The sequence below is a fragment of the Carassius carassius genome, chromosome 27 (genome assembly GCF_963082965.1).
Source record: "Carassius carassius chromosome 27, fCarCar2.1, whole genome shotgun sequence".
NCBI classification, from domain to species: domain Eukaryota; kingdom Metazoa; phylum Chordata; class Actinopteri; order Cypriniformes; family Cyprinidae; genus Carassius; species Carassius carassius.
In genome coordinates, this window is record NC_081781.1 from 8,343,752 (window position 1) to 8,370,432 (window position 26,681).

Consider the following 26,681-nt stretch of genomic DNA (forward strand, 5'->3'; position numbering starts at 1 on the left):
TGGCCACCATTGATAGTCACAAGTTTGGTTCAAGAAAGGCTTTCTAGGAAACAGCACAAAGCAACTCTATGAGAGTGCCAAGACTCGAGTTAATGAGATGTCAGCTGACTTACTAAATGAAGCAATTCTTTCACCAAAGTTGTGGCTGCATCATTGCACTAAGATTTGACTCCTTAACACAAATTACTTTTTCTTAATTATGTGACATTTTCTAAAAACTAATAAATATATTTAGTAATTTGATGAAACTTTTTTTATTATCAGTAAGAAAGTGTCTGTAAGCAAGCAATAAGCACACACTTAAAATCAAATTCTGTTCGTTACTGAGTGTTATGACATTTACCAGATTTAACCTTAAGAATGTCTCAAATAATTCTGTTTTTTTTAAAGAGTAGACTAAATACAAATATTCTATTTCTGTTTTTATTCTCTACTTGTTTTCTTTTATTATATAAAAACTTGACCCTCTAACATTAACATAATATATTCTCTATAATCTACTTTTAATAATAAAAAAGAATAATTTGACCCTATCTACTTTATTTCTTTTCTATCCACTTTTGATTCCTTCTATATGTGATTTAAAAACAAAAACAAACCCTTGCTATGTGTACTAGGTTAGACTTGCCTGTTGCTTTTTGTCTGTGTTTAATGTCTGAGCTGTCAGAGTTTGTTTGCTTAATTGAATCACTGCTTTGAAACTATCTGTACTGTATAAAGCATTTTATAAATACTTGACTTGGTTGAATGGCTGCAGCTATTTCAGATAGGTCAACTATTGTTGACCTGACAAGACAATCCTGATAACTGTCTGGCTTTGTTACATAAGATCAGTGGTGGATTGGATTTATCTGTGGTAAAAACACAGCACTGAGTATAATCTGGAAGGGCATGCTCTCTCCTGGTGCTGCAGAGACTGACTGTTATGGAAATGTTAACTGGCTCTGATCAGCTCGACAGATGGAAATGTGTGTCTTTCACAGCATGACTCTCAGCATGTTGAGATCTGTTTGGAGAGTTACCAATAGTCTCCTGCCATTCGTGACCTGTGTAAATACATAATTATGAAATCTCTATAAATGTCCTTTCTGATCTAATTTAATATGTCAATCAGGGAGCTAAAAGGCTATTAAACATGACCTGCTAACATCAAGCTTAATGGATTTTGATTTGTACGTCTAGTCAAGGGAAACAATGAATTGGCACCGACTGAGAGGTGAATTCAGATATTTCAGGTTATTTTCAGTGTTTATTCAGTTAATTTAAGTTTAAAATAATAAAGTCATTTAAAAGTGAAACTCAGTTCAAGTCCCTATACCACTATTACAATTAATGAGGGCTACATCAAATATATTTTAACTAAATTGCACTTTGATTGATTGATTTCAAACATAAAATGTAATGCAGAAACCATCCTAAATTGATCTTACGATCATCTCTCAAATATAGGTATGGTATTTTATGTGATTCCTAAATGCAACACACATATACGCATCTTTCAGATGTTAAATCTATGTATACGAATAGCAAGTGATCTTGAACTTACAGTACATGCAAATGAATGGTTCCAGCTTTCTGCTGGTTAATGACATTATTAAGGTGTCGTTTACATGTAAAAGATCACCAGTCATCATCCAGATCCTTTAAATCTAGAACAGCGAGCTGCAAGAATAGCTTACATTCTCAAAAACCTGTAGTACTCAAACAAGAAAAAGTATGTACATTTGCTCAGACCCTGACAGGAGGCAAAGTACTTTTCCACGTCAAAGCCAGTTGAGCATTGGCATGGACTTAAGTGTATGCACACTCTAAAATCAAATCCATGCATGAATCCTTTTATAAATGATGCCCCAAGATTGGGGGAATTTTTACCATTCTTCTTTGCAAATCCTCTCAAGCTTGGTCAGGTTGAAAGGGGACCGTCAGTAGACAGCCATTTTTGGGTCTCTCTCGAGACGTTCGATAGGGTTCAAGTCAGGGCTCTGGCTGGGCCACTCTAGAACATTCACAGAGTTGTCCCTTAGCCACCCCTCTGTTGCCTTGGCTGTGTGCTTTGTGTCATTGTCATAAACTTTGGCCCAGTCTGATGTCCTGAGCCTTGTGGAACAGGTTTTCATTGAGGATATCTCTGTACTTTGCTCCATTCAGCTTCCCCTAACCATGACCAGTCTCCCAGTCCCTGCCACTGAATAAGGGTTCTACCAGCACACTTTACTTTTGGAATGGTACTCTACACGTGATGAGCAGAGCAATTCTGAGCGCTGCAGGCAGTTCCTTTGACCTCGTTTTGCTTTGATATGCATTGTCAGCTGTGAGGCCTTTTATAAAAAGGTGTGTGCCTTTCCAAATCATGTCCAATCAATTTAATTAACCACAAGTGGACTCCAATAGAAACATCTTCGCAACAGTCAAGAGAAATGGGAGGCACCGTATTGCTTGGCGGGAAAGTAACCTATCCTACAGAAAAGCATTAAAAACTGCTAGAGCCGATTACTTTTCTTCTCTTTTAGAAGAAAACAAACATAACCCCAGGTATTTATTCAATACAGTGGCTAAATTAACAAAAAATAAAGCATCAACAAGTGTTGACATTTCCCAACATCACAACAGTAATGACTTTTTCACTTCAAAAATCGATACTATTAGGGATAAAATTTTAACCATTCAGCCATCAGCTACAGTATTGCATCAGACAGTGCACTAAATATCCCCTGAGGAACAGTTCCACTCATTCTCTACTATAAGAGAGGAAGAGTTGTATAAACTTGTTAAATCATCTAAACCAACAACATGTATGTTAGACCCTATTCCATCTAAACTCCTAAAAGAAGTGCTTCCAGAAGACATAGATCCTCTTCTGACTATTATTAATTCCTCATTGTCATTAGGATATGTCCCCAAAACCTTCAAATTGGCTGTTATTAAGCCTCTCATAAAAAAAAAAACACAACTGGACCCCAAAGAACAAATTAATTATAGACCGATCTCGAAACTCCCTTTTCTGTCCAAGATACTAGAAAATGTAGTATCCTCACAATTATATTCCTTTTTAGAGAAAAATGGTATCTGTGAGGATTTCCAGTCAGGATTTAGGACATATCATAGTACTGAGACTGCTCTCCTTAGAGTTACAAATTACCTGCTCCTATCATTTGATCGTGGCTGTATCTCTCTATTAGTACACTATTGACCACAACATTCTTTTGCATAGACTAGAACACTTTGTTGGCATTAATGGAAAGTGCATTAGCATGGTTTTAAATTGTACTTATATGACCGCCATCAATTCGTAGCAGTGAATGAAGAGGTATCATATCGATCACAAGTGCAGTATGGAGTACCTCAAGGCTCAGTACTAGGGCAGTTACTCTTCACGCTTTACATGTTACCCTTGGGAGATATCATCATGAAAAATGGTGTTAGCTTTCACTATTATGCTGATGATATTCATAACTATATTTCTTCGCGGCCCGGGGAAACACACCAATTTGAAAAACTAATGGAATGGATAGTCGATATAAAAAACTGGATGACGAGTAATTTCTTGCTGATAAATGCAGAAAAAACAGAGGTGTTAATTATAGGACTTAAAAACTCTGTATGTAATAACCTAGAATACTGTCTAAGACTTGATGGCTGCTCTGTCAATTCTTCGTCATCAGTTAGGAGGTGTGCTATTTGATAGCAATCTTTCCTTAGAAAGCCACGGTTCTAGCATTTGTAAAACTGCATTTTTCCATCTCAAAAATATATCTAAATTATGGCCTATGCTCAAATGCAGAAATGTTAATCCATGCATTTATGACCTCAAGGTTAGATTATTGTAATGCTTTATTGGGTGGTTGTTCTGCACGCTTAGTAAATAAACTACAGTTAGTCCAAAATGCAGCAGCAAGAGTTCTTACTAGTACCAGGAAGTATGACCATATTAGCCCTGTCAACACTGCACTGGCTCCCTATCAAATATCGTATAGATTTTAAAATATTGCTTATTACTTATAAAGCCCTGAATGGTTTAGCACCTCAGTATTTGAACAAGCTCTTGTTACATTATAATCCTCCTCGTCTGCTGCATTCTTAAAACTCTGCATTCTTAAAACTCATTCTTAAAACTCAACTTTCGCAATTTGATAATACCTAGAATATCAAAATCAAATGCGGTTGGCAGATCCTTTTCCTATTTGGCGCCTAAACTATGGAATAACCTACCTAATATTGTTAGGGAGGCATACTCTTGCAGTTTAAATCTAGATTAAAGACCAATCTCTTTAACCTGGCTTGCACATAACACACTAATGTGCTTAAAGGATTTTTAGACTGCATTAATTAGGTAAACCAGAACCGGGAACACTTCCCATAACACCTGATGTACTTGCTACATCATTAGAAGAATGGCATCTACGCTAATATTAGTCTGTTTCTTTCTTATTCCGAGGTCACCGAAGTCACCAGATCCAGTCTGTATCCAGATCAGAGGGTCACTGCAGTCACCCGGATCCAGTACAGTTCCAGACCAGATGGTGGATCAGCACCTAGAGAGGACCTCTACAGCCCTAAAAGACAGCGGAGACCAGGACAACTAGAGCCCTAGATAAAGATCCCCTGTAAAGACCATGTCTCAGACGACCACCAGGACAAGACCACAGGAAACAGATGATTCTTCTGCACAATCTGACTTTGCTGCAGCCTGGAATTGAACTACTGGTTTCGTCTGGTCAGAGGAGAACTGGCCCCCAACTGAGCCTGGTTTCTCACAAGATTTTTTCTCCATTTTGTCACCGATGGAGTTTTGGTTCCTTGCCGCTGTCGCCTCTGGCTTGCTTAGTTGGGGTCACTTCATTTACAGGGATATCTTTGACAAATGATTGCACAGATACTATTTAAACTGAACTGACCTAACTGAATTTAATGATGAACTGCCTTTAACTGTCATTTTGCATTACTGACACACAGTTTTCCTAATTAATGTTGTTAATCTGCTTTGACGCAATTTATTTTGTTTAAAGCGCTATATAAATAAAAGTGTCTTTACTGGAGCTAAATTCCACGTGTTGTTGTAAAGGATCTGAATACTTATGTAAATGTGTTTTTGCTTTTTAGTAAATTTACAGACATTTCTAAAATTCTGTTTTCACTTTGTCATTATGAGGTATGGAGTGTAGATTAATGAGAAACAAAAATGAATTTTAATTTTGACGCCAACTATTTTACTGTAATTTTTAGCAAATAAATATAGCCTGGGTGAGCATGAGAGACCTCAAGAACATTAAAAAACATTGTGCCAACTCCAAAAAGTAAACTGTTTATGAATATCCAGGGAGGAAAAACATTATATACAAATTCTGAACAGCTAAACAAAAATATCACAAAAGACCAAAACACTATAAACATGTTTTAAATAAACATGATATTTATTTGATTTGGGGAAATAAATCTCAGCTCATGCAATTCACTTTGCAATCATGTAAACAAAATCATGATAAATGCTGAATGTGCATAACAGATCTTAAGACTATAAAATGGAATGCGTTCTACCAAATTTCAGACAACAGAGATGACTCATTTCCAATGTACTTTCACAGGAGATCCTTTAAAGTTGCTGCAAAGGAACATGAACATAATCATGTGACATTTGGAAACCAAACATGTCTTTTTATTGCTTTAGGGGTCAACCTGTCATACTACTGCATCAGCAACTCCACGTTCACACAGAGACAAACAAACAATACTTGGGCAGGAATGCTTTTAAAAATGGATTTCCAGCTTAAGGGTTAAGAGGCCTGAGGAATGGGCACACTACAATTTTGTATGTTCATGGGGCATAACTCCAGAACAAACCCACCAGCAATCAGAGCAGCTTAAATTGTGAAATGGATTTCTTGCCATTCATATGGTGAAATGGCACTGCTTGTTGAAGTGTGGATGTTTTAAATCAAACAAGGATACACAAATCCAATACATTTGTATGATGCCACAATCAATAGACCATAAAAATATATCACGCTGTAGATCTAAGTATTCACATATATATTTATATAACATGAGAGCTCCCAGTATTAACACTTGTAAAAAAAATCTTATCAGGCACAATAGTGTTACCCTGGATAGAAATAAGAAATGTTCTCCCTTTTCAACATCATCAGAATACATCACCAATATGGAAACAAGAGTATGTCATTCATTTGATAATCATCTAAAGAGGCTAATATAGACAGAATATTGCTGAGATCATAAGATCTTTTTTTTAAAAACTAACCCATGTCATAAAAAACAAGGAAACAACATAATCCCCCAACATTTATACAGACTCAGTAGTATTGAATGCATAATCCACTGCACTTCTCAAGTGCACAGACCACATATCCAGCACAGTAGTAAAGTAAGGCCTCAATCGTTTTTTGTAGGCAAAAAAAGAGGAGGAAGAGGAAGAGGAAAACAAACATATACATCTGTCATAATTACACTTTTCTAAACCCAGAAAAGACCTTATCATGTGCAAATATTTGAATCTTAAGATTTGTGGAGTGAGTTAGTGAGTGTGATGTGAATGATATCCATCCCTCCATCTGCAGGTCACTTTCCACTCGTGATGCGACAGCGGAGCCATTAGTCCAGTTCAGGACGCCAGATTTTATTTCATGTTGATTGTACAATCTTCTTTACTTTTTCTATCTCAATCTGAAAATAAGCAGACATAATTTTCTTTAACATGGTAAACTTTTGTTTGCACTATAAACCTGTTTTAAACTGATTAGTTCAGCCAAAATTGAATATTAGCTGAAAATGTATTTAAACTCATCTACATCTTGGATGGGCTGAAGGTATTTCTTCATCAGATCAGATTTGGAGAAACTTAATGTTACATAATTTGCATAACAAATGGATCCTCTGAATGGGCGATGTCAAAATGAGAGCGCTTCCTCAGTTGAAAAAGTCCATGCCCTATTGTTCTCTCACATCAAAATCCACAGACATATTTGTTTTGACTGTTTTTGCTTGTAAACAGTGCTTGATCTGTGCATAGATCTTGGGAACAACTTGCTCCACTGAAGAAAGCAATATTATAGATAGAGGAATCTGCTGTAAGCAATGGTTTTAAGTTAAAAATGTCTTTATGATGGATTTGTTTATTACAAACACAGCTTTTAGTTTTCCAAGACTGATTGTATTTTTCTGAATTACTTGTGGTTTATTGTGATATTTTTTATCAGCTGCTTGGTCTCGAATTCTGACGGCACCCATTCACTGCAGAGCATTGATCTCAAACTCAATTCTTGGAGGGCCACAGCTCTGCAGTTTAGCTCCAAATCATGCCAGTTTCAGTGCAGCTTCAAAGGGCTCTACACAATACCAGACGAGGAATAAGGGTCTTATCTTATCTTATGCTGTATAAACAAAAATGCATGCCTTGCACTACTCTGAGATGCACGTCTATGACTTCATGTAATACATATTTTTTTGGTAATTAAAAAAAAAAAAAAAAGGATACAAACGGTGTTGGTTAGGTGGTTTAGAAATGCCACTAATTAAAGTCAACATTTTTTTTTTTTTTGGTAAATAAATAATATGTTACGTGTTACATTTCAGATCACCTCAATCAACACAACTGATGCCTTGGCCTGGGTGACACCATATATCTTAGATGCTAGCAGGTGTGGACTTTAGGTAAAGTATTCTTAGTTTTTATGTTCAGTGAGTGTGAGAAACACGCAGCAGGAGACTCAGAGCTGAGTCAGACCCCTCGCGTTCACCCTGCTGAGTGTGGAAGCAAACCCAAGGTATCCCGCCTGCATTTCACTGTCCTCAGAAACAGCACTCTGACATCCGTTTACATCAAACTAACAGACTCTGACAAGCCGTAAAGACCAATTCTGATTTAAAGATCGATTTACCTGCAGGGTCACCCGTTTGAGTCGTTCATAATCCAGCTCTTTTCGGAGTTCATTGAGTTCTCTCCTACAAAGTTATGAAAGACGTTTCAGAATTACGGAAATCAACATGTTTTCAACCTATGTCACAAGTGATTTCTAAATACTTTATCTTCAATGAAATGAAATGTAAAATGTGGAAACATCTTTTGTGCATTATATTTGATATATTTTATACATAACTCGACCAGTACAGAATACCAAAAACCAAGCAGCATGCAACAAAACGGTCACTTACGACTGTTGTGTCTTCAGTAACTCTATAGAAAGCACTAGCTCCTTTATCTGAGCCTTCAGTTCCTCCAGTTCAGATGCTTTCTCCTCTTCCTTGTCAAGTTTTGGTTTGAGCTCAGGGGTGATATGGGTTGCTGAAATGGTTTTAGGCACCGTAGATGGTAAGGTTGATGAGACAGACGTCTGCTAGAAAAAACAAAATCCAGCATATCAATTAGTATGAAAAATACTCCATGCGATGAATTTAGCAAAGAATATAACTGTTAGGTTTTGGAAATCTCTTAAGTGTTTCCAGCTGAAAGACTGAGGTCATGTTTGTAATTGCTGAAAAAATTTAATAAAAAAAAAAAACAACAACTTCAAGAGTGATTCACTTATTATAGCATTTTGAAAGCATATTACTCTATAATATTTTTTTTTCATACATTTTGATTTGTATGACAATATTTAAAGTGAATAAAATAATTCATCAATATATTAATTATATACATAGTTTACTACATCTAAGAATAATATTAATATCAGTGTTACTATTAATATTTAGATATAATAGATGTACATTTAATCCAAAAACTACAAGACACCCAAACATAACTCCTATAATACTGTACAATCAATAGCATACAATCAATCCCTTTCTTCTCTTTATTTCTTAAAAGATTGACCTTGTGCTAGTCCAAATAGGAGTACCATCTGTTTGAAACCTGACTGTGTTTTCAGTCCATTTCACATAAACTTAATCTAAAAAAACACTACATAATAAAAGAAGTCCTCAGGACTGAAGCCTCATTTAAAAAGAAGAGCCAGACAGTCAGCCGTGATCATATCAGAGAGTCTGTTTTTCTCACAAACCCTTGAGAATATAATTTCATGGGATGTATTTTCAATGAGTCACAGTTAATCAGAGGGAACTGAACCTTTTACATATTCTTTCGGTTAGCCATTTAATTACTCATTTCAGATATTGCAGAAAGCCCACAAGATTCTTGCATTAGGGAATAGTTCACCCTAAAATTTTAATTCATCATTAAAAGTCATTCAAGTCATCATTTCTTTGCCCTTTTTTGTTTTTTATAAACTTGTATATAAAACAGTATCTTCTTTTTTGATGTGAATTGTGTGCTATATATTTGAGATACCTTAAAGGAATTTTGTGTGGAAGGTGCAACGTCAGCTTCATCCACTTTCTCGATTTTCTCAGCTTTCTCGCCAGTCTCCTTGCTCGGCTGCGAGACGTTACAGAGCATGTCATACAAAAACATGAGAAAAGCGCAAATAGCACTATACGTGACACACATCCCATCTGGGGTGTCAATGGTAAGGCCTTTTTTTATCCAGGCAAAAATACTACCTGATAGCCTTATTATGCACCCCTACACATAAAAAATATATATTTTCTGTCTTAATCAAAATGTATTTAATAGATTTATTAATTAATGAACATTTGTGCAATATGTTTTATCTTTAAGAAGAAGGATGGCACTTAATGAATGTGCAAAAGTAATGTTCTGATAAAATGTTATTTTGTTTACAAATAAATATCAATTTTTATGTTATGTTATTATCTCAGATATTTTCATTAGTCTTTCAGCATTAAACTGAGAGATCAGAGCCCAAGGCAACGGAGCATAAGTGCGTTTTATACTCACAGAATGGCCTCTGTGTCCAGGCGGTCTTTTGCCAGGCATCTTTGGTCGCTGTGCGGTAGGGTGGGATAACTTCTCCGAGGAAGAGGAGACATCGTCAAAACTTATGAGATTAACTACAGGAAGAAGACACGAAGAAGACTCAATCACAAGAACAGCCTTCAGTCAAACAGGACAAATCTCAGCTCAATTATAATTTAGTTCTAAGTTTTATATGAGCCAAAAAAATTAATTGGAGTTAAATAAGCCAATTTAATAGTCATATGTGGTAATAAAGTAAGTTTGTCTAGATAAAAACCCAACAGTTCAGGAAATTAGAAATCATTATTGAATAATGATGGTTATACAGAGATTGTGCCAAAGTTTGAAATATTTCCAATCAGTCATCCTGGTATGGTTGTCAGTTTGATACCTTAAAACTGTTACCTACCTAACAAGTTTAACCCATTAATCACCTTATGAATGATATCTTAGAGATTGGACACAAAACAAAACAAGAACCACATGCTCTTGTAAATACTATAAAAAGAAGTGACTATATACAAAAGATTTACATGAAGTGTAAAATGTCTCATGCTTTCCTGTATCCAGAAATGGCAAAACTGAACTTGTTTTTCTCCTTCTGATAGTGTCTAAAAGGAATCCAGATGCCTGCTGCAGTGACATGCTCATGACCTTTCGAGTCGATGTGATTGTAGCAGCTTTGGTGCCATTTTGTCAACCTTTGAGACTGAAGCAACATCCTGCTGTTTGTGTCCACAAACAGAGAATCTACTCAAACAACATACTTTTTTTTTTTTTTTTTATTCTGGTTTTCCGTTTTTCCTTTTCGTCACGTTAAGATTTTTTCCAAGCAAAATATGGTGCCTCCAAGGTGAACATCCTCCATTGTGCTTGTAAGTGCGTGTTTTTAACATGTAAACATGCTTTTAGCTGTCACAGTATTACCAAGTAATGCATAAGAACTAATTTAACATAATTTAAGCATCAAATGTCTAAAATATGTATAATAAAAAAACTGACATCCTATAACAGCCAAAAAAAAAAAAAAAGATTTCACACTTCCTTTAGCTTTCACAGGTAATTTTAACATAAAAAAAATATTGAGTTGTGAAAAACTGAGCATATAAGAACCAAAACCATTCCAAACACTAACATTATAGCCTCTGTGCCAGTGGTTCTCAACTCTCTGAGTTAAAATATTAATATAATTGCTAACATGTTTTGTTGTTGCATGTGTAAGAAGTGTGATCAGGGTCTAATTGTTTTCTGCTAAACAGTACTGAACTTTGTTATGGTTTGTTGCCATGTGATGGACAACACAAACCAAAATCAGAACAACTTACCTATATCTGAATTCTTCTCACTGCTCTCCACAATGGTTTTTGGCTTAATGGGTACAGGTTCGCTTTCTGGTTTTGTTCGTATGATGGGAACTTCTCCATTTTGTCTGTGGGATTTATGAGGAAAAGTTAGAACAATTGGCTGCAATGTCCACTGACACACTCTGAATGCAAATGCTGTTGCAGACAGCAGAAAGAATACTAATAAGAAAGCTATTTTTGATTAAAGCTGTAAGGTAACACATATACCCTGTCATTTGCAGAAACAAAAAATGTATTGAATGCATCTCATAATGCACTGCAACAAGCTCAGTGTAGCATTGCTATATTTTATCCATTATTGCAAAAAGAACAATCCACTGGGAAACACTTAACACTCAATACACATAAATATATTTCATTTAATTATTTAACAATATACACATATATGGTTTTAAATTAAATATTTCAATTTAATAAAATATTGTATTCAAAATTATAAATATGAAATAAACACCAAATATTTTAATTATGCTTCTAAAAACTAGAAATGTATTACGATAAAGCTTGCTTGGCAGCTGGTGATGGTGTGAGAGGCAAGTCAGGTCGTTTTGTGTGGATGGAAGGACGCAGCAGTCCCTTGTTTGGAGGCACGGGTTTTTTCGGGGGCACGATGGGACCGGCAGGTTTGGCGGGTTTCTCTGGCAAGGGCTTGACAACTTGAGAGAAACAAAGGACAAATATATGTATTTTTGAGGTATGAAACTTCTACCCAGACATAGCAAGAAACAAGATTTATGCAAAACATGCTCTCCTACAAAGTTATGGGAGTTAATTGTTTGGATGTAGGATATTGTAATAAGGTTAATGTAGAAATGGTATTAGTCCTGTTTATGGACATTCATACAACCATCAATTATTTGAAAATGATCTGTATTGACTGATGCCAGTATGTTTTAACTGATAGCCCACAATCTCATAAATCAGTGGAAAGTCAAGAGAATGGAAGCCAATGCATAGTGCATCTAAATGTACTGAACTGGTCCAAATGACATCAGAAACTTTCACAAGTGTTCACAATGACGTGACTCAAATTAGGTCGGGAGAGATTTTTGCAGGATGTTTGCACAGCATCGATCTGCTTCTATCTTCTCAATTCAATGTTGCAGTTTTTTTTTTGTCACATAAATCACTCTTTCTGATATTCACATCACAAGTCCTGTGCTCAATTTGTGACAGTTGCTCTAAATAAGAGAGACTTCGATCTGATAAACACAAAGTCCTGCTTTCAGACATTGCAAAGATTACCAGATATATGTTCCAGTAGAGTGACATTCATATGCGAAAATATTTGGCAGGAAGTCTTTGATGCACACATAAAAGCAGATACTCAGACAGACAGTTGGTCAGAGTGCATGACATTTTTCCTACAAAGTAGCTACAACATTATATGAAGTACATTATAAACAGTATTTAGAGTACACCCATCAGATGACCTTAATAGCCCCCACAAATGAACAACTTGCAATCAATACAGATTTCCTGCTTTCAATTTGATCCCATTTCATAAGCTCTTGATTTTATAAAATTCACTTTCAGTATATTGGTATATTTCAGTTATTATGTCTATTTTGTTTATATATGAAAGAATACAGTACGAAAAATATATTTTGAAAATTGACAACAGGGCCCAGACAATGCAGATCAAGTGCCATTTAACACAGGCAATACCATCTGAAGTAAATCACTATTTGTGTGTACAACGGTTATTACAACACTAATAACAGAAAAGCTTGTAACATTATTACACTGCTGTTCAAAAGTTTAGGGTTGGTACGATATTTTATAATTTTGAAAGAAGTCTCTTCTGCTCACCAAGACTGCATATATTTAATAAAAAATACAGTGAACACCGTAATACTGTGAAACAGTATTACAATTTAAATGAACTGATTTATATTTTAATGTTTTTTTAAATGTAATATTAATTCCTGTGAAAGTAAAACTGAATTTCCATCAGTCATTACTCCAGTCTTTAGTGTTACATCATACTTCAGAAATTATTGTAATAAGTCAATTTGATGCTTTAAGTAATTTGGGGGGGGGGGGGCGAATAGAAAGTTCAAAATAATTTGTTTTTATTTGAAACTTTTTGGAACATGAATTTGTCACTAAAGATGAATTTAATACATCCTTGCTGAAAATAAAAAATTAAATAACAATATAAAAATAAATATATAATTTTTTTTTATAAAAAAAAAAAAATCTACTTATAAAAATCAACAAAGCTGTCTACATTGTGAGGGTTATGAAGTCAAGCTGTTGCTGTGCACAAAGATTATGGTGTTAGCTATCTAGTTTCATTGTGACGCAGTGCCTATCTGTAGTGAAGATTGGGTATAAAAGTGAAATGACAGCATTGCAACAGTTCCTGATTGAAAGCATGGATAAATATACAAGAAAGGTTCTCTCTTATGAAGGCTCTTGAAAAGTGCTTAGAAAACTAATGAATGAATAAAAATAAATCCACAATAAATTAAACATTTTTAAAAGTGGACTCCATCCATAACTATTAACAGGTTGTTAACAGATACTATTTATTTCATATTATCCAATAAAGGACTACACTTGTACACATAAATGTATGCTTTTTCATTCTTTATGACATTCACTCTTTATGACTCCACAGCTGGCAAGAAGAATTTGTGGTATAGCAGGACCCGGGCAGCTGGCCCTTTCTTACCTTTATCTTCAGGCCGTGGCTGCGGTTGCTTCTTGTCCGCACTGGGGGCCTCTGGTTTCAGAACTGAGAAACGAAGCATATTGACTGAGTTGATGTTTTTTTTTTAGATACTAGACTGAAGATAGAGCAGCTTTAGACACACTAGAAAAAAGAACAATGTGACTCCTGAGACAGACGTATGAAGAGAATGAGACACATACAGTCAATGACTTGCATTTCCTGTGTGGGTTGGAGAGACATACCTAATCTTTGCACCACTCTATGCAAGCTTTATATAAAGCAATTGGGATGATGTGGTGCCCTTTGATGCATAACAACATCCGCCTTTTTTTTTGCATGTTTTGCAGACAAAGGCTGTGAGGGACTGACAACTTCAGCTGCATTGTCAGTCTTTACATCTGCACTGACAGACACTAAACTAACACTAGTTGTTGCATCAGTCTTAAAACCCATTTACAGTTAAACAAGTGATGTCTTGATCACCTGGGTTACTTTCCAATCAACTTTCTATTCATATCCCCTTAAATTATTTGATAATGTATGTTTGGATATCTTACTAACCTTAAAATTTTATTGATATATTTAGCGATTTATGAATGTAAATATGGCAAAATAAAAAAGCAATGTTACATAGCTGGTTAGCAAATTAACCAAAAAAAATAAAAATAATATTATATATATATATATATATATATAAAATATGCCAAATTAATGAATAAAACATTATCATTGCTGCAGTTTAAGCTAAAAATTGTTTAAGAACTATGAAAGAAGTGTCCAAATCCTTCAATATGCCACCACTGATGTGTGGGCAGACATGGGCTCTGTGTTCAGTGCATAATTGAATACGCCAGTTTAGCTGGCATCACCTCTAATGTTCTCAGCACACACCAGCAAGCTTCTCTGAAAACCACAGGGGAAGCAGCTCAAAACAATAGCACCAGCTATTATCAACTCACATACTGATACAGACATATTGGCATGTTCCCTTCAAATACTACTATAAAGGGCCATCAAATCATGTCAGTTGCCTGATAATAATAGCCTTTTTGCTGGTAGGCATAAACAAATGAAAGATATTTGATGACAATGAGTTTTAAAGCAATATTTCAGATGTGAAATGGTATGTTAAAGATATCATACCTGGGGTTTTGGATGGTGGTGGGGGCTTCTTTGGCTTCTGTGGAGAAACAACAAAAATAAATAAATAAATAAATAAACAAACCTGCCATTTAAAATAAAATGTAAACCTAGAAATAAATATTTTAGTTCTGTTAAAATTAGGGAAAAACTCTATATTGACATGAAAAAATATCTTTAACAATGTGCTGCATTATTTATAGGTTAAGCAAGCAAATTTGTGTCGGATCATTATCAAATCTTGCTGAAGAACACAATCGTCAGGTTTTACACAAACTTGTGTGCTACTGTCAGCATTAAATGAAAATTCACCCCATTTCTTAACAGAAAATTTTCTAAAATGATGATATAAACCTTAACAGACCTTATTTCAAATAATTCAATCGAAATCAACAACCGATTCATAGAACCCAAAATATTTTTATTGTTTCATAATCCGATACACTTAAAAAAATTTTTTTTTTTACTTGTTTTCAGATTGTTATTCTGAAAATAAATTGCAATTGTTAAAAAAAAAACACAACAACAACAACAACAAAAAAACACTTGTATGTGAAAAACAGCACATACAAGTTTATAAAGAGCTCAACATGAAAATGAACCAGAACTAAAACTGATGAAACGGCTGAGGTTGGAAATCCCCCAGCCTCCCCTTTGACGGCTCTAGAAGACTTGATGACTCTTGTAACATATCAATGAATCGCTGCACTGATTACCAGAATTAATCATTTGACATAGAATCACAGCAGGAGAGAGAGTTCAAACAATAATATAGGCCTAAATCAACATTTGCAGTCTTTCATGCACATAATTTCAGCATTCAATGAATTGCCCATTTTCCAAAAATATCCAGCCATAATGTTCCATCAGGTGTTTAAAATTAAACTAAAACAACCTTAAATTAAAACAAGCCCTACAATAAATATGACCACGGTTGTATTGGAATCCAAGAAAGCACACGTGCTTCTCAAGTTGTGAATAAATCACTCCATTAACTACTGGTTAGATTTTACAAAGGCTGCATTACCCACAACAGAAGCTAGATCAAGTTAACATACCTTGATGAAAGATTATGAATAAAAACTTTTATTTTTATGGGTTGCACAACATGTACTGAAGATTTGTTCACAACAAGACCAAGAACAAGTCTCAAATAAACAGAACTGAATTAGATTAAATGTTTTAGCTCACAAGTTCAGATTTTCCTTTCTAGTGTTGCTTATAACAGATGCTTAAGCCACCATGGACTTAAGTGTGAGTAAGTTTATGAATATCATCATGGGTGAAAAAGACCATCTTAATGGATATCTGTTTTATAAGTATATAGGAAGAGACTCCAGCAGCCACATTGTGGCTCATTTTCTTTTTAGTATAACTAAAAGTATTTCTTTCTAGTATAGTTGTTTGTGAAGGGCAAAAAGTGGCCATTCCAATTATTTTACATTTAGAGAGAAAATGAGCAAGAACTGTTAAACTTAACTACTGTTAACACAGTCCCTCTTATGCCTAATTTTAATAGTTTGAGAATAAATTGCATTTAAATTGAGTTGGAAAAAAACATTAAATGTGTTTTTAAACACACACACACACACACATACATACATACATACATACATACATACATACATACATATATACATATACAGTGGCATGAAAAAGTTTTTGCCCTCTTCCTGTTTTTTTTTCTTGCATATTAGTCACAGTTAAAAGATTCAGATCATCAAACTAATTCTAATATTACACAAAGATAATGCAAGTAAATACAAAATGCAGTTTTTAAATGATGAATTGCACCCTTCTATTAAATTATGAAAGAACTGTGATTAACCACATTATTTTAGAAAGCAGAGTTAAATTTAACTAGCCACACCCAGGCCTGATTACTGTCAGACCTGTTGAATCAAGAAATCACTTTACCTGTCTGACTAAGTGAAGCATGCTTAAAGAGCAACACATCATGCCACGATCTAAAGAAATTCCAAAACAGATGAGAAACAAAACAGTTGACGTATCAGTCTGGAAAGAGACATAAAGGCATTCCTAAGGCTTTGGACTCCAGCAAACTATGGTCAGAGCCATTATCCACTAGGACTGGGCCGATAGACGATGTCATCGGGATGTTAAGCTGACATCATAATATATATATATATATATATATTTATAATTTTTTTTTTATCTAGATTAATCTCACTGTGATCTTGAAATTAATCTAGATTAATATAGATTAAAATGGCTCATTCGAATTCTGCCAAAGGCATTCAGAATATGTGTGTTACCCAAATAAAATTGACAAACAGTAAGTCTTTGAGAAGGGGTTTATCAAGCTAGGTGGTGCATTAGAAAAGGGGCTCACCTCCTGTTTCCAAAATGCATCACCAACTGCTTGAAAAAGCTGTAAACTAATTCCACATTGCACGAGGTGCAAACAACCTTACGCCTGTTTCACACATACTCCGTCTGCAGTGCGTATGCGTTGCATATTTTTTTACGCACCCATGTTTTTTTTCAAGTTTGTAGGTGTCAAGGTACAGAAACCAAATAATTAACTGTAAAATAGCACTGGATAGTCTTCAATGTAAAAATTAAATATAAAATCAAACCTATATTTATTCAGACACCTTCAACATTTCTCACATTATTACAGTTTTGCTATATATATATATATATATCAAAAATTATATCTGGTGTCTGAATAATTTTTGGTTTGACTTAAAACTTCAAAGTAATTCAGTCAAGAGCAGTGAGTGATTTTCATTTTCATTTTCTTGGATTAACATTACAGCAGCTATAGCTAAATTAGGTGTGGTCACTTTAAGAGACGATGAATGCATCCAATATAATACACATCCCATTATTTTCCTCAACCGTTTACTTTCACTTAAGCAATAACTGACAGTTTTTTCGAGCATAATTTCCAAGGTGGATATTTTGACATATTTTGTATGTATTTGTCGGCACAAGAGCAAAAGGAAGCAGATTCGGTGTTAAAGTGTTTTGAGACGCCTTTCTCTGCGTGAGCCCTGAACACCAAAACACAGCGAGTACTGAATTGGGCTCTTTCACATCTTTTTGTTTGTTCAAACTGCGATTTGTATTTGTTCGTTCAGGTGCAGGAGGGACTTCGAGGAGAACTTCGCAGAAGGGAGCTCGGTTCAGTGTCTCTCTCTCTTGTGCGCACAGAACATAGCGTGCGAGTAACCAGCTACTCTGTTCAGCTTTTCCGCGTCTTGTGTTTGGATGCTTTAATGTTTAAATTGACAAGCGGTAAGGCTTAAAAACACGTGAAAAAGATAAGCTTGTGACGATGTGCAGCGGTGGCACATCAACTGTCCTGAGCATCTTTTTAGGCTGGCCTCAGCCAGTCGGTTATATAAAATATCAAGGGGAAAGTCATCATAGCTTGCTTAGTATAGACCCAGCTCCCAACCCAACTTTGAGAATAGATTAACGGCGATATTTTTTTTTAATCGCCCAATAAGAGTCTCACGTTAATGCAGCACGTTAAGGCCGATAACGGCCCATCACTAATATATATATATATATATATATATATATATATATGTATATGATCATGCACAACTATTACAAAAGGTAAAAACATGCACTGATGCTCAAGAAGGCTACTAAATGCATTAAGAGACAGTGGGTGTAAACTTTTTAAATTGGATAATCAGGGTAAATTGTACTTATTTTGTCTTCTGAGAAACATGTAAGTATTTATGTAGCTTCTGAAGTCAAGTACTAAATATAAAAATATAAAAATATGATCGTTAAACAAAATGAGAAGAATTTACACATCATCATCCTGTTCAAAAGTTTACATCCCCGGCTATTAATGCATTGTGTTTTCACCTTTTGTAATAGTTTTGTATGACTCCCTCAGTTGTCCTCAGTGTGAAAATATGGATCTCAAAATCATACAATGACTTTTGGAAAGGGGTCAAATATGCAGAAGATGCTGGAAAACCAAAGAATGTGCAGGAGCTGGAGGATTTTTCTGAAGAAGAACTGCTCAGAACAAACAAGGGACTCATGAACAACTATCAAAAAAATTGAAAAAACAGTCGTGGATCATCCAGGAAATTATCCAGTATTAAGATTCAAGGGTATGCAATCTTTTGAATGGGGTCATTTTTATAAATTTAGTTATTATTTTGTTTTGTGGAGTATGTAAACATCTCTTATGTGAAATAGCTTATTCAGGGCAGTGCTAAACAAAAAAATAACATGCAATTTTCATGATCACTCTTTTTTTCAACTATTAACATTTTGCACATTCTGCAATGGGTATGTAAACTTATGAGCACAACTGTATACACGCACACACGCACACGCACACACACGCACACACACACACATTTGTGAAGTGAGATCTTACAGTAATAACCATACATTTGGTTAAATTACTATTGCAGACAGCTCAAATAACTGCAATTTATAATTTAGAAGAAATCTGATTGAGACAGTCCATAACCAACCCTATCTATGAATAAATGTGTTTGGGGCCAAAGCGATGCAAAACTATTTTCCTCTCCAACATAAGAGACATACCTGGAAATCAAGGTCTGATGGGTTAATATTGGCACATTGACTCATGGCACACAGAGAAAGAAAAAAAAAATCAAACAGCAGACTGGATCTTTTTGATCAAATTTAAAATGTAAAAAATGTTAAGAAAAAAACAAGTTTTACAATGATTAAAAATAAACTTCCAGTTTAACACTGAGGCTGATGTGTGTTGTGCTATTTGATAATTTATATGTCATTTTGATCACCATATAATATATTAATAATATAAATAATAATAATGATAATAATGCATTCTGTAAATTCCCTCCATCCCCTTCACATACAGAGATCAATGCCTCATCATCTGACAGGACACTTCTTGGATAAAGGATTGATCATTGGCTCCTTGGATTCAGTTGGAGGAATGAACACTTAAAAATTTTCATGAACTGCTCGCTGACCTCCACAAGTCATCACATGAGCTTCAGCTCATCACATTCTCACTGCAGCAGCACAAAGACTAATTCACCAGTGAAGTTGAAAATGAACAGATTAAAGAAAAAAATATAAAAATAAAGAAAAAACACTTGTGCCCAAAGCATATCAACCCATGAACTGATTCAGTGTTGGGGTATGAGGCTTCACAGAATTTTCCTGGAAAAAAGATGTGCTGGGGCAACTTTTGCCTGCACAAGCCTTATGTTTGTTCTCTAGACATGCTAGCTGGTGCTTTGAACAAATAATCTGCTTCTCAAAATAAAAAGGGCCTGTTGTTTCAGAGTTTGCCAAAATGTGGTTAAACATGAACCCTCAGGGGAAACCTGAAGACCCCAAAGCTAGAATGAAGCCATGTTTGTTAAACATATGATGATAATAAGTGGCTTTTATTGATTTAAATGCTTCTTTCAAGCTCAAATTCCCAACAATGAACCACAAAAAAAATTGTTAACCTGATATTGTCTGTAGTGTTGTTGATTTTGGTCCTTAAAGTCTTTGATTAAAATGTTTAGTAAAGAGCTTTCGCTGAGAAGCAGGGCTGGGACACAGAGCTAAAACTAAACTAAACTTTTTTTGATGACACTCAATATACACTGAGACACAATTGACCATTTGTTTCTTATGATATTAAAATCCTTTTGATCTAGTTTTTGATGACTTTATTATAGAAAACACAAACAATGAGAAGGTATGCCCAACTTTTCAATGCTAGTGTATATGTTGTAATATATGCATTTATCTATAAAAAGCTCAAGTTCTCAAAATAATTAAAATGGAAAGAATTTAAAAATATATATATTTTTATGTGTGTGTGTACAGGGCTTGACATTAACTTTTTTGCTCACTAGCCAATGTGGCTAGTGGTTTTCCAAAGTTACTAGCCACACAACATTTTTACTAGCCACATTTTTGTTGTTGTGAAATTACCTGATAAAAGTTGACTATGGCGTGCTAATATTTACTTGAACTAGACTTACAACCCTTTTAAATGTAAAACCACTGTACACACCCAAATCAAGACTACATAAATGTATAACAATACAGGTCATTATCATTAACTCTGATAAGGTTGTGTGTAAAGCTCCTTTTTTAAATAAAACCATGTATTAAGATAAAGACATAAAAAAGTAGCTTCTAATTGCATAATAGTGGTGCATGGTTGTAGAAGTTATAATAAAAAATATATATAAAAAACTACAATGAAAAAAAAAACCTTTAGCATGCACTGTCTGTTTAAATATCAGAATCAGACTCAGAATTACTTTATTGAACCAAATTGGGAAATTCTTTGTTACAAGCTGCAATGGAAAGTAGGTCAGTCTTGAAACCTCACGAAAAATGCATGCCATGGTTCAGACAAAGTTGCTTTTATCTTCATTAAAATTTGATGGGAACGTTCCTATCATCATAAAGAACACATTTCAGTTTTTGTGCTCAGGCCCTAATAATGACTTACTGGTTAGGTTGCAACCTTCTACGGACATCTTGGCAATTGAATCGCCATTGGCTAGTAAATATTTTAGTTTACTCGCCAGACTGATATATATATATGTGTGTGTGTGTGTGTATGTTTAAAATGGCGCAGTTTTTTAAAATACACTTTTAACATCAGTCAGTCAAGCTTTATAATAATCAAGTATTATTTAATATTACTTAAGTAATTAGAAGTAAATTTGATAACCATGTTTGAATGCATATTAGTCATTTCAACTGAATATTTTAACTTGAGAGGTGGTTGTTTTTTCTGTCATTCAATGTTTCGGACCAAAAAAAAAAGTTGGGGAAAAAATAACTAAAATACTGATAGGATAATATTGATATGGATTCTAATAATAATAACTATAAAACACACTAAGGATTAATGAGTTGCTGGATTCATGAATATTAATCAGTTTTTGTGCGTTCGCTTGAACGGATTTGCTGAAATCAAAACAGGGACGTATCAATAGGTGAGCGCCAGCTAATGATACTGCCGTTTGCGCATTAACTCCACCCACTACCGGAAAACCCGGCTGTTCTTAAAAGCTGAAGACTTCCATAGGAACGCTGTTATTTTGACAGGAAAATACAACAAAGAATATTGTTTAAATGTAGCGAGTCAATTCACTCACTAACTTTCTCTCTTTCTTGGTCTCTGTGTGAGAGAGAAAGCGACGGCGATTTGTGTGCCTTCACACCAGAGTTTAATACAGGTGGCTGCGTATCCATTGAGATGAACTGAGAAATATCACAGATCGCTTGATGGAGAGAGAAACTCTGAAGCGCTCAGTCAGAGTCAGAGTGTTTGCGAATGAAAATATATCTGTGCTAAACTTATACTTAGCCTCCAACTCACACACTGGCAATTAACTGGCCAAAATGGCTAGTTGGAGTCACTGTGTTACCCACCACGAGCAAAATCCACCCGCATTTGGCGGGTTGGCGGTTGTTAATGTCAAGCCCTGTGTGTGTATATATAAACACACACACACACACACACACAGACACACACACACACACACACACACAACATATGAATTGGACCCACATTTTCTAATGAAAGGTTTAACATGCCTACCTCCTCTAATTCCTGTTTAGGAGACGCTTTAATGGAGCCTTTGGATATGAGTGTCTGTAAAGAGGGAAAAAAATAAGAACTTTTATTAAAGATTACCGTTTAGGAAGTTTTCTATTGTTGCAACTGAGAATTAGTTTTGAGAATAATAGCTCTCCAAAGTAGAGTAGATCATTCTGAATTTGTTTTCTTTTCACATTTGCACTGGTAGTTCAATTTCCTTTTCAGAAAAAGATGACTCCCAAGGTAGACATCAAAAGCAGCATTAATGAATGTAAATTGACCTCTTTGTCTGTCTCAGGAAGCAGTGCTACAAAGTTGTCTGGGAAAACTCCCTCCTTGCCGTTGATCTCTCCTCTCCACCAGCCTGGCTCTCCTGAGTCCTAAAACATCAAAACCATCAATCACTCAGAATAAAAATGGCTTATTTTAGAAAATCTACACCTTAAAAGGTTAAATACTCATTACTATGAATAAGAAATGCAGGCATATCCCTTGCCACTAGATGTTGAACAAGTAGAAAACATTTCCAAGGCCTTTGCCAAACATTAGCATTAGGTGGGAAAACAGTAGTCTCAGCCTCAGACATCATGCCCACGGATCTTTGACTAAACGTCTGATGCATATGGGACACAAAAGTGGAACACTTCAGGAGTGTCGCATTCTTTAACGTTCCACCTGGAAACAAAGATACCATGGCGCAAAATCCCCCTCACAAAAAAAGAAAGCCATTGTGTTTACAACTGTGACGACGAGTGCTTATCAGAATCAACTAAACGCTGGATATTCAAAAGTATGTAAAATATTTAAAGTTCGCGGCATAGAATATTTAAAATATGTCCGAGAGTTTTACACACCGGTCTGTTATTGTGGCGACATTTCCATGGCTCAAAACGTGATGATGAATGAAATGAACTGTGATTGGTTGTTTGACATGTTGGTCAAACGGCCTCATGGGTGGGCCTTGGCCAATGAAAGCAGCCATGAGTTCCAGACCTTCAGCTGTCATTCTGAAGGTCTGTCTACTCAAGACTAGGAAAACAGCGTCCATGTGTCTTAAATGAAGCAAACACATCCTCAGGTTGCTAACAGAACAGAATCCATTGGTAATAAGATTCAACAGCTACAGTATCATATATTCCAATGTGTCTGCAGATAGCATCAAACGCACACAGAAGAATAGCCCCCCCTCCCAACTCTCTTTAGCCGCGTTTCTACTATCGAGCTTAAACCGGGCGTGCTACTGCATGCCAGGGCCAGTCGCGTTTCTACTATCACTTCCGGGGCTTGATCGTGCCTCGCCGGGGTTTCCTCGAGGCCAACGGCCTGGGTTTTTTGGTCCGACGAAAACCTTGGGTCAAAGCGGGCCAGCTGGGGCTAGAGGAGGGGTTATGAACAAAGGAGGAGTTTCTCCGCGTCCAGAGAGCTCAGCGCTGCAGATCATTTCAGAGAGATAACAGCTTTAACACCGGTATTAAAAACTTTTTAAAATAAACTCACTCTTAGTTAGCAGCAAGTGTTTGAAATAACTTGATCCGATGTGGATTATAATCACTAAACAAGGCAGAAATATTTATAAGCGATGTAAAAGACTATGCACGCTAAACATTAACGTTACCATAGTAAACATGGTAAATATGACCGCTTGGATAAATCAGACGTCAGCTTCTTATTCTCTATCACACTTGTGTATTTATTAAGTAACATTTTATCTGTCGTCTCGTTTCAAGAGTTTAGCTCCACATTGCATATCATCAAAATATAATAATGATTTTTGTTCGGGAGCTTTTATTAAAATAGAGAGTCTGCGCTGTGGATCATTTCAGAAAGATAACAGCTTTCACAGCAGCATTAAACACTTTTTTTAAAATAAGTCAATCTCAAAACTCACTTTCAGTCAGCAGCGAGTGTTTGAAATAACTTGATCCGATGTGGATTATAATCACTAAACAAGGCAGAAATATTTATAAACGATGCAAAAGACTATGCACGCTGGGCATTAACATTACCATAGTAAACATGGTAAATATGACCACTTGAAGAAATCAGATGTCAGCTTCTTATTCTCTATCACAATCGTGTATTTATTTAGTAACTTATATTATCGGTCACAATCCTTGTCTCGAGAGTTTAGCTCACGTTGCCTATCATAAATAAATATAATAATTTTTGTTCGGGAGTTTTTATAAAAATAGAGATATTATCATTCATTCTAAATGTGACGTATTGGGTACTGTGGCTACAAATAAACAAAAACAGACTCGACTGAATAAGCAGGCTATTTTCATAAGCGTTAAAAATAAATAAGTGTATTTATGTGTGATTAATTTTGAGTCCTGATAAATTAATTCATTATGATCAATGTATCACTTATTCTATAGTAAAAAATTGATGCTTTTGAATGTAAATATTTAACAAAGCATGCAAACAAACGGCCGCATTTATCATGTTCGTTTTGTGATCGCGCATGTTCCAGTGACTTATTTCTTAGTTTTCTGATAACTTCTCTTTGTTGGTGAAATGATGAGGTTGCATGACGTTGTTCTGAGAGGCGTGTAAAGGGCGTGTTTTAGAGAAGCGCAGCAGAGCTTCAGGTTCCACTGTGGAAACCCTGCGCTATTCTGGCCTCGGTGCTACTGGCCCGAGGCTATGAGCCCCGCCCGGCCCGCTTTAAGCCCTGGGTCGCACTGGCCCGACAGTGGAAATGCGGCTTTTGTCCCTGAACACTTCAAACTAGTTTGACATCAGAATCACCTTCTGAGAGTTCTGTACTAGCAACAATTGCATTACAGGTTATACATGTTTTTGTAAATGAAGACAATGTTTTATCTTAGGGTGATTTTTCCCTTTAAACTTTGATTTAATCCATGCATCAAATGTTAATATTCTTCATGATTACAATCTAATATGAACCATATCTCTACCTCTTTGGCATAATTTAAAGAAATGTGGACTAACTGCCTAAGCTTGTTTGTATCATGTAGTATTTTCACACTCCAGACTAATCTACAGAGCAGGATATAGACTAACTAGTCTAAATGAAGAGAGTAAAAGTGATTGGTTCACAGGTTTTTAGATACCAAAATGATCTATACATCTCAAAGCTGAATAAATAAGAATAAATAAGCTTTCCATTGATGTAAGGTCTGTTAGTAAATATATATATTTGATCCCCTTCTGATTTCACTCACTCACTGAAATGCATATCAATTTCTAAACTTTATATAAAGTGCTTTTTTTATGGTTGGTATTCTGTCTCTAATTTTTATGGTAGGTTTATATTAATGTATACAGACCCTTCATTTCTTTGTAACTTACAAAATCAGCAGGGGATGAAATAAATATTTTCCCCACTGTATATTAAACATTGACAGTGACATGCAGTGACACATATTACAACTAATAAAAAAATAAAAATAAATAAGCAACATTTGTTTTATTTTTGTTAAACCACAAAGTTAACATAACGTTTCACTCCACTGTGTTGAGCGAGAGCAATTCTCTGCTTTCTTCACGTGCTATCGGAAACTTCCTATTTCCAACTTATAAAGTCATGATTACGAGCTCGTTGCATTTTTATCTGTTAAAAATAACAGTGGACGGTAGTTTGTATATGTTGATGCTTATAAATAATTAATTTGATCGGGAGCACCCCCTCCTGTGACCCATGATTTGTCTGTATGTGTATTCAAAGCCAATGAGCAACACTTTCATAATAGTAAAAAACTGTGCTAATGCGCGATTAAATATTTGTCGGCGTTAATCAATTAATGCATTTATGCGATAATAACGCGTTAACTTGCCCGGCCCTAATTTTTGTACAACTATTATATATGCAGTGTTATAACAATTTTCACAAATGAAAAAGACTTGCAAAAAAATCTAAAACTTGATTAAACACCCTCAAAAAAGTTGAATTAATCTGCTGACATTTGGCTATTTAGAAATGATCAACATTGTGATAACAGTGCCCACTTGGTTCATTAACAAAGATTGACATTTCACTTTTATTTTCAAAATCTATCCCAGAGACTTATAAATGAATAATACATGAATTTTAAATACTTTTAATTTTAATAATTCTAATTTTAACAAATACTTTGTTAA

General features: G+C 35.2%; 1 protein-coding gene across 5 annotated transcripts in view; it reads right to left on the minus strand.

Moving 5' to 3' along the window:
• Positions 1 to 5,392: 5,392 nt before the first annotated feature.
• Positions 5,393 to 26,681, minus strand: part of cd2ap (CD2-associated protein) — a 60,381-nt gene continuing 39,092 nt past the window's right edge. For 3 of the 5 annotated variants that reach the window (XM_059512457.1, XM_059512453.1, XM_059512459.1), the window contains 11 exons: positions 22,859 to 22,957; positions 22,578 to 22,631; positions 15,017 to 15,053; positions 13,874 to 13,936; positions 11,690 to 11,849; positions 11,155 to 11,258; positions 9,812 to 9,924; positions 9,302 to 9,388; positions 8,167 to 8,348; positions 7,893 to 7,956; positions 5,393 to 6,678 (listed from right to left, as the gene is read on the minus strand). In XM_059512457.1, coding sequence (XP_059368440.1) covers positions 6,637 to 6,678; positions 7,893 to 7,956; positions 8,167 to 8,348; positions 9,302 to 9,388; positions 9,812 to 9,924; positions 11,155 to 11,258; positions 11,690 to 11,849; positions 13,874 to 13,936; positions 15,017 to 15,053; positions 22,578 to 22,631; positions 22,859 to 22,957 — 1,005 coding nt within the window. In that variant the 3' untranslated portion in view covers positions 5,393 to 6,636. The remainder of the gene's footprint in view (positions 6,679 to 7,892; positions 7,957 to 8,166; positions 8,349 to 9,301; positions 9,389 to 9,811; positions 9,925 to 11,154; positions 11,259 to 11,689; positions 11,850 to 13,873; positions 13,937 to 15,016; positions 15,054 to 22,577; positions 22,632 to 22,858; positions 22,958 to 26,681) is intronic. The other 2 variants (XM_059512458.1, XM_059512454.1) reach the window with 1 other exon arrangement.